Source organism: Maniola hyperantus, chromosome 26 (genome assembly GCF_902806685.2).
Source record: "Maniola hyperantus chromosome 26, iAphHyp1.2, whole genome shotgun sequence".
Classification (NCBI taxonomy): domain Eukaryota; kingdom Metazoa; phylum Arthropoda; class Insecta; order Lepidoptera; family Nymphalidae; genus Maniola; species Maniola hyperantus.
This window is the reverse complement of record NC_048561.1, coordinates 883,892-896,452: the sequence shown is the minus strand read 5'-3', so window position 1 is coordinate 896,452 and position 12,561 is coordinate 883,892. Positions and strand designations below refer to the sequence as shown.

Here is a 12,561-nt window from a genome sequence, read left to right as displayed (position 1 = left end):
TATTGCCTTCATTTTTTTATCAGCTACCCGCATTTTTATCAGTACCCTCATATATTTATTGATTGCCTTCATATAAGTGAAATATGCTCAAAATAGATGTCGAAGCAACTCTCCGATCTCTCTCACCTAGCGGAGGGACGGAGAAGTCTCCGCGCCCCTCTCGTGTACACGTGGCCCACACACAGACTGACTATCCGTATTGCACGACATAGAAATATTGTACTAGTGAATAGTAATTACTATTTTTATACAAAACATACATATTTTAGCATTAACTAGCTTATGTTCGCGACTTCGTCCGCATGCACTACACAAATTTCAAACCCCTATTTCACCCCCTTAGAGGTTGAATTTTCAAAAATCCTTTCTTAGCGGATGCCTATATTATAATAGCTATCTGCATGCCAAATTTCAACCTGATCCGTCCAGTAGTTTGAGCTGTGCGTTGATAGATCAGTCAGTCAGTCACCTTTTCCTTTTATATATTTAGATTGTGTTTTTATTCGTTGCCTTCGTTTTTTACTCTTGCAATAATCCTGTAATAATGATTTATTACAGGATAAGACTGAAATAATGTACCTAAAGTATTATCATGATCAACCCATCACCGGCTCACTACAGAGCACGGGTCTCCTCGCAGAGTGAGAAGGATTTTGGCCATAGTCTACCACGCTGGCCATGTGCGGATTGGTTAGACTTCACACACCTTTGAGAACATTATGGAGAACTTTCCTCACGATGTTTTCCTTCACCGTTAAAGCAAGTGATATTTAATTAATCAAAACGCACATAACTCCCGAAAAGATAGAGGTGCGTGCCCGGGATCGAACTCCCGACCTTCGATTAGAAGGCGGACGTCCTAACCACTAGGCTATCACAGCTTTTTAACAGCTTTTGAGTTAAGCCCGTTAACCCTATTGAAAGCGTCTCAAAAAAACCGGGCAAGTGCGAGTCAGGCTCGCGCAATGAGGGTTCCGTATTACAGTCGTATTTTTTCGACATTTTGCACGATAAATCAAAAACTATTAAGCATAAAAATAAATAAAAATCTGTTTTAGAATGTACAGGCAAAGCCGTTTCATATGATATCCCACTTGGTATGTTAATCTTACTTTGATAGTATAAAATAAGGTAAGGTGGTAGAATAAAAAAAAATATTTTCAGGAATAAATAACTTTAATATATTATGTAACTTCAGTTTAAATCAATAACCGAATTATTTATTAATATGACATGTTATGTTCTACACAAAACTATAAACTCAACTCTAATTTTTAGTTCTAACAATGCTAAAAAAGTTAACACTTTTTTGTCTATTTAGTTCAGAGAACACCAATAGGGTCATGGACCGTGGCCGCCATTTTAGTGACGTCAGCACTAGACTGAAGTTTCGAGCTGATGGTATATTTTTATTTCGGCTGACGTCAAAATGACGTCATTTCGATGTGTTCCAGCGCAATAGCAATTTGTGGGACTTAAATCTACTAAATTGTTAACTATAGTTTTGTGCATAACAAATTGGTAAAGTCTGTTTTTCCTTAGATAGCTTAAAAAATAAACAAATCGCCGAAATCTCGGAGAAAGGCGTAAGCGACGCTACTTTTGACGACCTCCATGGCACAGTGGTAAGCGCCTGTGATCTTGTTAGTGGGAGGTCCCGGGGTCGATTCCCGGCAGGGGTTTGGAAGTTTATAATTTCTGAAAACCCCTATCGGCAAAGCCGTGTCGCCGAGCGATTTAGTGTTCCGATACGATGCTGTAGAAACCAAAGGGATATGGGTTTAATAAAACCTGCCATACCCATTCCAGGTTAGCCCGCATCCATCTTAGATTGCATCATCACTTACCACCAGGTGAGATTGCAGTCAAGGGCTTACTTGTATCAGAATAAAATTCTGGCGTTAGGTTATTCCAGAGGATATTTATATAGGCAATGATTTCAATGTTAGTTCGTGGTAACAAGGTCGTATGTGATGCGTATATAACATATTTTAATGTAGATAACGGGTACATATGTCCCGCAAATTGCTAATGAGCGTGGCCGCCATTTTAGTGATGGTATATTTTTATTTCGGCTGACGTCAAAATGACGTCATTTCGATGTTAATGAGACATTAAAATATAGCTTAAAATCATTTACGTAGGTATATTGCGCCTCTTAGTGAGCTATTTACTTGTTTACATTTTCAGTAAACTAGAACATTCTTACGCATTTCAGTGAAAGGCTACTTTTTATCTTTTAAGTTAATTAAGGAATTCTAAAGTAAGTAACACCTACAGATACCATAAAATATAGCCCGCGACAACAAAATTATATTATTAATAAACCGACAAACAAATAAATTAAATAATGTTGTTATAGTCTTGTTCATTTATTTAGAAATATCCAACTACCTATTTAAAGTTTTTTTCAACGAACTTTTTGTCGTTATATTTAAAGGTCGCGACCTCTTCCGTCAGTACGCGGCAGAAAATAATATACATCGACCTTTAGAATGAGATTCCGACTTTGTAGACGTTGTGACGTTTTGTTGGTCTCAACGACAGAATACTCTACAAAACCGCTATCTCTCTCTAAAGTAGTACTGTGTAATTCCATAAATTACAAAAATGCTCAACATAAAATTATTTAAAAGATTTTGCTTATAAAGCTGATTCAAAAAACTAGAATTCAGAGCAGTAAAAGTTTCAGAAAAAAAATATATAGTTTTTTTTCTATTTTCTCCCGGCTCTAACTTCTAGCTTTTTTGAGTCTGTTAGATACCGGAAATATTTTAGCGTTTAAACTATCGTGAGTGGTTTCCATTACAAGTATAGATTGTTACGCTTATATTCACGTAGACTAAAATATAGTCGACTGGTTTCGAACCCATGTAACAATACTTTCGGCCGCGTATATGAAACTACGTGACGTTTTGTTGGTCTCAACGACAGACAATACAAAACCGCTATCTCTTTCTAAAGTAGTACTGTGTCGGGGTACTTTTTCATAGGGATATATACGTGAGTATAGCCGTAACAATTTATACCGGGAAAATTCTAGGAATGAAACCTAAAAATACTTCAAATCGATTAAATTATCGACTTTTTTACAGATTCCTACTCATACTCAGCATAATATTATTAACTTTATCTATTCTATTCACTACAATTGGTGCTAATTCGGTTACGTAAATCTCCTAAACTTCAATCCTTTGTCCTTTTTACACTGGTCCCTATAGAAAGGGACAGCAATATTTGCTGACTTGACTGGTAAATATTATAGGAATTTCATAGTTTAGAGAATTATTATGTCTCATTAAATTAGCCACTATATATTGTATTTTCATTACTAAAATCAACTATTCTAGTAAACTTTAAGCTATTTTGAATTTGGTTTATAGACTGTAGTAGGTATTTGGATTCTTGGGTAGTCTAACAGCCGTACTTAGTCGCTTAATCGTTACTTAAGTTTAGTTTTGTTAAAACGAGACAGAGCTATATCTCTCACATAAATCTGTCTCGTTTTAACTCAACCTTAAGTAACGATTAGAGACTCTGAGTACGGCTGTAAGAATACAATATTATTATAACCCCTCCAGTGTCGAACTTATCGAAAAACATTTGGAAAATAATGTTTCATTTTTAATTATGATTTTTTATTGATCTCTTTAATATAATCTAAGGAGTTATATTAATTTTTTATTTATTTTTAAATTCGCTCATGACCTATTTTCAAAGTCTTTCTTTTCGTTTTTGTTTTATTAGAGCGCTAAACCTGAGTTAGAGCATGGATTATAATCGAGTGATATGGATCATGATCGTGTGGTTTGGGTTGTAATCGGATAGTATGGAATATAACCGGGTGGTACGGATTATAATCGAGTGGTGTGGATTATTATCTTTTAAAAAATTACAGAACTTGGATTTTAGGATGGGAAAGGCAACAAAACAAAGGATGTTTAATCTGGCCTATCGCTGGCACTGCTTTTGTTTTTCGCAGGACGGCATAGGGTATTTTTGTCAAGGCTCAAAAGGGCCAGAACCCAGAGGCGTAAAACCAATTTTAAAAAAGTATTTTTTCGTCTAGAATTTTATAGAATGGTATCGTAGACTGAATAAAAAAGCTAGACTAAAGTACTGTGTAACCGCGACTGAGATAGCGATAGCCGACGCGACGTAACGATGAATAACAGGACAATTATCATTGTTTATATAGAAGTCAATATTTGTATTAACCGATCAACAACATTTGTATTAAACGTTTTTTATGTGAAAACAAGTAAATAACTAATGAGAAATACAATGATGCCAAGAATTCTCAAAGTTTGTTTTGCAACTTAAGTTGTACTCCTTGAAAAAAATCGGTTACACGATAAGGGACAAAAAATAGGTGCTCACATTAGTAACTTTATCTGTGCTCTCTTTTTAGTGTGAATGAGAAAGCAAACGTTCCTTTGTCTAGATTTTTTACTCCGTCTACGAATGGTATGGATTATAATTGTGTGGTATGGAGCATTATCGTGTGGTATGGGTTATAATCGTGTGGTATGGATTATAATCGAGTGGCGTGGATTATAATCGAGTGGTGTGGATTATAATCGGCGTGGTACAAGTTATGAACGTTTACATAGTTATAGAGGATGTATTTTAGGATGGGAAAGGAAACAACAGCACGGGAAGGGTAGTATGTAATCTATCGCTGGTACTGCTGCAGCTTCTCGCAGGACGGCATAGGGTATTTTTGTCAAGGCTCAAAAGGGCCAGAACCCAGAGGCGTAAAACCAATTAAAAAAAAGTATTTTTTCGTCTAGAGTTTTATAGAATGGTATGGATTATAATTGTGTGGTATGGAGCATTATCGTGTGGTATGTATTATAATCGAGTGGTGTGGATTATAATCGAGTGGTGTGGATTATAATCGAGTGGTGTGGATTATAATCGAGTGGTGTGGATTATAATCGAGTGGCGTGGATTACGCGTGGTACGAATTATGAACGTTTACATAGTTATAGAGGATGTATTTTAGGATGGGAAAGGAAACAACAGCACGGGAAGGGTAGTATGTAATCTATCGCTGGTACTGCTGCAGCTTCTCGCAGGACGGCATAGGGTATTTTTGTCAAGGCTCAAAAGGGCCAGAACCCAGAGGCGTAAAACCAATTAAAAAAAAGTATTTTTTCGTCTAGAGTTTTATAGAATGGTATGGATTATAATTGTGTGGTATGGAGCATTATCGTGTGGTATGTATTATAATCGAGTGGTGTGGATTATAATCGAGTGGTGTGGATTATAATCGAGTGGTGTGGATTATAATCGAGTGGTGTGGATTATAATCGAGTGGCGTGGATTACGCGTGGTACGAATTATGAACGTTTACATAGTTATAGAGGATGTATTTTAGGATGGGAAAGGAAACAACAGCACGGGAAGGGTAGTATGTAATCTATCGCTGGTACTGCTGCAGCTTCTCGCAGGACGGCATAGGGTATTTTTGTCAAGGCTCAAAAGGGCCAGAACCCAGAGGCGTAAAACCAATTAAAAAAAAGTATTTTTTCGTCTAGAGTTTTATAGAATGGTATGGATTATAATTGTGTGGTATGGAGCATTATCGTGTGGTATGTATTATAATCGAGTGGTGTGGATTATAATCGAGTGGTGTGGATTATAATCGAGTGGTGTGGATTATAATCGAGTGGTGTGGATTATAATCGAGTGGCGTGGATTACGCGTGGTACGAATTATGAACGTTTACATAGTTATAGAGGATGTATTTTAGGATGGGAAAGGAAACAACAGCACGGGAAGGGTAGTATGTAATCTATCGCTGGTACTGCTGCAGCTTCTCGCAGGACGGCATAGGGTATTTTTGTCAAGGCTCAAAAGGGCCAGAACCCAGAGGCGTAAAACCAATTAAAAAAAAGTATTTTTTCGTCTAGAGTTTTATAGAATGGTATGGATTATAATTGTGTGGTATGGAGCATTATCGTGTGGTATGTATTATAATCGAGTGGTGTGGATTATAATCGAGTGGTGTGGATTATAATCGAGTGGTGTGGATTATAATCGAGTGGTGTGGATTATAATCGAGTGGCGTGGATTACGCGTGGTACGAATTATGAACGTTTACATAGTTATAGAGGATGTATTTTAGGATGGGAAAGGAAACAACAGCACGGGAAGGGTAGTATGTAATCTATCGCTGGTACTGCTGCAGCTTCTCGCAGGACGGCATAGGGTATTTTTGTCAAGGCTCAAAAGGGCCAGAACCCAGAGGCGTAAAACCAATTAAAAAAAAGTATTTTTTCGTCTAGAGTTTTATAGAATGGTATGGATTATAATTGTGTGGTATGGAGCATTATCGTGTGGTATGTATTATAATCGAGTGGTGTGGATTATAATCGAGTGGTGTGGATTATAATCGAGTGGTGTGGATTATAATCGAGTGGTGTGGATTATAATCGAGTGGCGTGGATTACGCGTGGTACGAATTATGAACGTTTACATAGTTATAGAGGATGTATTTTAGGATGGGAAAGGAAACAACAGCACGGGAAGGGTAGTATGTAATCTATCGCTGGTACTGCTGCAGCTTCTCGCAGGACGGCATAGGGTATTTTTGTCAAGGCTCAAAAGGGCCAGAACCCAGAGGCGTAAAACCAATTAAAAAAAAGTATTTTTTCGTCTAGAGTTTTATAGAATGGTATGGATTATAATTGTGTGGTATGGAGCATTATCGTGTGGTATGTATTATAATCGAGTGGTGTGGATTATAATCGAGTGGTGTGGATTATAATCGAGTGGTGTGGATTATAATCGAGTGGTGTGGATTATAATCGAGTGGCGTGGATTACGCGTGGTACGAATTATGAACGTTTACATAGTTATAGAGGATGTATTTTAGGATGGGAAAGGAAACAACAGCACGGGAAGGGTAGTATGTAATCTATCGCTGGTACTGCTGCAGCTTCTCGCAGGACGGCATGCGCAGGCGCTGCGCGTCGGCGTGGTGGCGCGGGTCGCCGAAGTTGCGTGCCTTCCACGCCACGCTGTCGCGGTAGTTGCGCTCGCGCTGACACGCGTGTCGGAGACCCACTGGAAACATACGAGTTTTTTTATTGTTTTTTTTTATTTTTTTATTTTTTTTTTATTAGGAACACACACAATACATTAACACAAACTACGACACTTATAGACAAACACAGGCTGATAAATGTATCTATAAAATGTGTACACAGCATTTGCAAAATATCTAGACAAACAAAAAGAACTTAACTAATTATTGGCCCCGATTCTCTAGTCTCTCTCTAAACTAAATTTAGAGTATCTGCATCCTATTCTTTTTACTAATGCTAAAAAAGGAACGGAACATGACTTTCACATTTAAAGACTCTTAATTTTAGTGCACAATACAAATTTAAACAGTAGGTTCGCGAGTGCGTGCTAAAATCACGGGTTTTACCATCTAAAAATTAAATTTAGAAATGTCAAACTGCTTCTGTCCTTTTCATATTACAATATTAAGACGAGGGTGCGAATACTCTAAAATTAGGTTGTGCTTAGAATCGGTGCCATTGTTGACAGTGAAATAATGTACAGTGTGACAAGGCTATCTTAGCGCGTGGCGAAAATCGGAACTAACGTTGCCGTCAAGGAGGAGGTTTCCAGGCAACGTTCGCGAAAATTTTCATGGATGGTGCTGAAAACTTCCACCACTAAAGATGAAAAATAATACCTATATCTATATGATCTATGCTTTACCTATGTATTCCTCCTCGATCGCCATTTCGAGGCGTCGCAACGAGCCCTGGTAGTCAGTGTGGAAATTCTCTTTCACATAGTACGGCACCTGAAAACAAAATAATACGGTAAGAGTCTGGTGTAGGGTTCATGATTTCTCGAGCTTATCAATTTCTCGGGTCTCGAGAATTCTCGAGGCTAATTTCTCGGGTCTTCTCGGGTTGTCGAGAAATTTACATTTACGTACGGATTTGCATATTCTTCAGTTCCAATAATGCGATTAATCAACAAATTCAGTGGTTTCCTCTCAAATAAAAGTACCAAAATAATTATAAGACTTTTATTGACAGTCTTCAACATAATTAGCTTCTTTTTCTTAAAGAAAACTAAAAAAATAAGCTATTCTGACATTTGTGACTTATACATATATACAATTACAGCACAAGCACAGCATTAAAAAGAAAAAAATCAACTTAAAACTTCTAGCTTCTTTCTTTTAAACAAAACAAACAATAAACAAAAATTTCAACATGAAAACGTTAACCTTATCCTAACTTATAATTAAATTACAATCACAGCACCATTTTTGGCATGTTAATTAGAAAAAAAAAATCAAATGAAATTTTTGCATTTAAAACAAACGGCAAACGCAAATCGTTTTATTTTATAATTTCATAGACTTAAATATGATTTCTCGAGTTCTCGAGTTTTCTCGAGCCGAGAATTCCCGGGAATGAACCCTAGTCTGGTGACAAAATAATATGGTAAGTCTGGTGACCAAAATAATATGGTAACAGTCTGGTGACAAAATAATGTGGTAAGAGTCTGGTGACAAAATAATATGGTATGATTTAATTTTACTACTAAATTCTCTCATCATCTGACTTTCTATGGCCAGTGTAAGTACAAATTTTGCTCTTCACGCATCGTCGCGTGGCTTCGCATACCTATAGTTTTTACACATCACGCGACGTCGCGTACTCATTTTTCTACCAAACTTAGTACATCACGCGACGTGGCGTGGTGATCAGGGAAGCTTTAACTATCTTTATTTTAAAGTCCTTTTTAGTGGGAGTTGATGTAGCAAGTCTTTAAGTGAATGAGGTGGGTTGGTGACCACTCACCTTCATGTTGACAGTTTCCCTGGGCACCGGGTACTTGGGCGTGGGAGTGAGGCTGTACACCGGCTCGCTGATGAAGAAGCCGGACATCATGGACAGCAGCACTAGCACCAGCACGGGCAGCATCTGCATGAGGCCAGCGTTGTTGTCCCGAGGCTCGGGCTCGCGTGCGCGACGTCGCGTGTACACTGTTGGACCGCCGCCGGGGAACGCTGGGAAAAATCGTTGATGTTTACGGCGAGCGAAACGACCGCAATATTTTTTTTTTATAATTTTCACTCATTCTTTTAGAAAAAAAAATGTAAATTAAGGAGAAAAACAAAATTATAGTCGAAAAACTGCTTTAGTGTTGATCCTAAAAGTTTGCTTAGGTTGGATTCAAACTTACGTGCATAGAACTGGTATGGTATAGCATAAGTATAGTGTTCTGCCTCTCTATCACTCCCACAAAGAGAGAGGGGGGGGGGAACAGAACATGTCTGAACAAATCCTCAGCTGTAGGTGGGATTAAAACCCGCGCGCGTAGATGATGCGAGTATGTATTTCTCCCTCTATCTGGAAGTGAGGGAGATAGTGAGAAAAGAGAGAGGTAGAGAGAGGGGAAGAGGAGAGAGAGAGGGGAAGGAGAGAGAGAGGGGAAGGAGAGAGAGAGGGGAAGGAGAGAGAGAGAGAAGGGAGAGAGATGTCACTCACCAGCACCTCCAAAGAACATATTGAAGAGTTCCTCAGCCGTCAGGTCAGATTCGAACCCACGCGCGTAGAACTGGTGATGTGTGTGTGTAGGGTGCTGCGGCTCTTCGCCGCGCAGGTCGTATTGCTTGCGCTTCTCTGGGTCTGTGAGTATCGCCGCCGCGTTGCCCACAGCCTGGGGTCAGGGAAATATTTGGATAGAAGCATGCGTTGACAGCTGTGATAGTCTAAATAGACATCCGCCTTCTAATAGGAGGCCCCAACTTCTGATTAGAAGGCGGAAGTCATATCGATCCCGGGCACGCACCTCTAACTTTTCGGAGCTATGTGTGTTTTAAGTACATAATTAAATATCACTTGCTTAACAGTGAAGGTAAACATGGTAAAGAAAGGTTTCACATGCTTGAGAGATCTCCATAATGCTCTCAAAGGTGTGAAATCTGCCAATCACAAGAAACAGGCCAGTGTGGCAGACTATGGCCAAACCCTTCTCGTTCTGAGAGGAAACCCGTTCCTAGTAATGAGCCGGTGTGTTGATGACAGAGACGTCTAGTAGGTTGACACCCCCAATTACCAAGCTTAGGCAGTTGCTTAGCATAAATGTCGGCCCACGCACATTTTCTTGATTACGTAACTTTTGAGTCCACCAATCACACCCCTGTCCCCCGCCAACATTTTACGATTTTGTTTGCGTGCAAAACGTTGTATAGGTGTACTCTTGAGGTTGAATTCTGTGGTTGATGATGATGAATGATATATCAATACCTTGAAGGCCTCAGCAGCTCCAGGTGCATGGTTTTTGTCGGGGTGCAACTGAAGAGCGAGCTTCTTGTATGCTTTCTTGATATCCGAGTCTGTAGCTTCTTTGGTCACACCTGTTCCATAAAGAATTGTTTATTTTACACTAGCTGATGCCCATGACTTCGCACAAGTGGATTTAGGTTTTGAAAAATCCTGTGGGAAATATTTGATTTTCTGGGATAAAAAGTAGCCTATGTCCTTCCCCGGAATGCAAGCTGTATCTGTACCAAATTTCGTCAAAATCGGTTGAACTGATGGGCTGTGAAAGGCTAGCAGACAGACATACAGACCTACAGTTTCACATTTATAATACTAGTATGTATTATGACGAACGACGAGAGGATGGCCACAGAGGAGATGAGAAGATTACCTAGCAAAAGGATGGTGCAGATTGGCACTAGACAGAGAAAAATGGCGAATTCTATAGGAGGCAGATGTCCAAAGAGGACAATCTGATCCATAATTTCCATGACTTCGTCCGCGTGGAATTAGATTTTTAGGAATCCAGTGGGAACTCTTTGATTTTCCAGGATGAAAAGTAGCCCATGTCACTCTTCAGGTTTTTATCTATACCCATGCAAAAAATCACGTTAATCGGTTACACAGTTGCAATGTGATTGAAGGACAAACCAACAAACAAACATACTTTTGCATTCATAATAAGGGTACTGATGAAACAATCACTCAAATTAACAATCCTGATATCATCTTTAAAGAGTCATAAATTTAAAATAACAACAAAAGAAAAATTTGTCAAGTGAATATTATATCCTGACAGGATCTACATGTTATGCCTATAAATAGACTTCAATCTTAACCCTGAATATTTCAAACAAAAGAAATGTATGCTAAAAAACATTTCAAAACACTGCAGAGCTGTTTCATCACGCAACGGAAAGTGGTATCAAATTTAATTGTAATTTAACACGATAGTCAACGCGAATGTCCTTGGGTCAATAAAAATCTATTTTCGTACTTACACAAAACCTCATAGTAATCTTTGCACTTAGTTTTGACCCTACGTACGGCTTCTAACTGTTCTGTCGTGTATTCTCTTTGGGTAGGGTTTGGATTTACGTTCTTTCTGCGCCTTAGGTCTTCTGAACTTGGCGTTCCAGGAGGAGTGTTATGTTTCGTCGATTGACCCGATGCACCAGCTCTTACCCTCGTCAAAAGTTCTTTAGCACGAGCGGTAGGGTACAACCTTTCCGCTTTGAGCAGAAAACGCTCGGCCTTCTCGAGATTTCCTGCTGCAAAGGCGTTTTGCGCAACTTCTATGCATTTTTCCGCTTCGTCTTTATTCCCTTCGATCGTCATTCTGGAGGGTTATCAAACACTATAAGTTAAAGCTACACAATCCAGACGAGTCCGAGAATCGTCTGGTGCAACACACAAATCTAATTAGCGCAAATTGGCCACGTTTATTGTAATTATTCAATCATTATTTACGATTACGATGGACGTCGGACATTGATCAATAAATATGGAAATTATATATGTCATTGTTATTGCTGAGTTGCCAGTTTTTATGAATAAATGTCCCTATTTCGTCGCTTCCCACATTGTATTTCTCGTAGTTAACGTTTGATTTTATATTGAAATAATTATAACAAATCAAATGAATTAAATTTAATTTGTATCGTTACTATAAAAGTAAAGAGTTCAGATTCCTTAATAATTATTTAAATGAAAACATTTTATGTTTTACTACTTATTTAACAAGTTTGCCCCGTAATTATTTTATTGCTTTTATTTGTAAAATGGTAACATAATTGCAGTTCTGGATTCTAGTCTTTTCGGAATAAATGTTGCTATAATGCACTATTTAGTCATCATGATCATCATGATCAACCCATCACCGGCTCACTACAGAGCACGGGTCACCTCTCAGAGTGAGAAGGGTTTACTACACTATTTAGTATTTACCCTTATTTAACGATAAAAAAGCTGTTATTAGAAAACTAGAAACACTTGGAATGTTTAGTTTACCTAACTAAACCACTTTCACACCAATCAGCAATATATTGTTTCACCGTGAGTTCAAATTATTTTATTAAATAACGATTCAATCTTCCATACCATCCATCCTTCCATATCTATAGGTACTGATAATATAAATGCGAAAGTGTGTCTGTCTGTCTGTCTGCTAGCTTTTCACGGCCTATCCGTTTAACGAATTTTGATAAAATTTGGTATAAAGGTTGCTTGCATCTCGAGGAAGTACAAAGGC

The 12,561-nt window shown here is 38.3% G+C and overlaps 1 protein-coding gene across 1 annotated transcript; it reads right to left on the bottom strand.

The window, feature by feature from the left end:
- Nucleotides 1-1,157: 1,157 nt before the first annotated feature.
- Nucleotides 1,158-11,832, bottom strand: LOC117994360 (dnaJ homolog subfamily B member 14). Its single transcript, XM_034982276.2, has 6 exons — nucleotides 11,312-11,832; nucleotides 10,296-10,405; nucleotides 9,534-9,705; nucleotides 8,844-9,052; nucleotides 7,741-7,828; nucleotides 1,158-7,074 (listed from the first exon to the last, which is right to left on the bottom strand). Exons 1-6 carry the CDS (start codon nucleotides 11,646-11,648, stop codon nucleotides 6,926-6,928), a joined length of 1,065 nt encoding a protein of 354 aa, XP_034838167.1. The 5' UTR covers nucleotides 11,649-11,832; the 3' UTR covers nucleotides 1,158-6,925.
- Nucleotides 11,833-12,561: the final 729 nt, after the last annotated feature.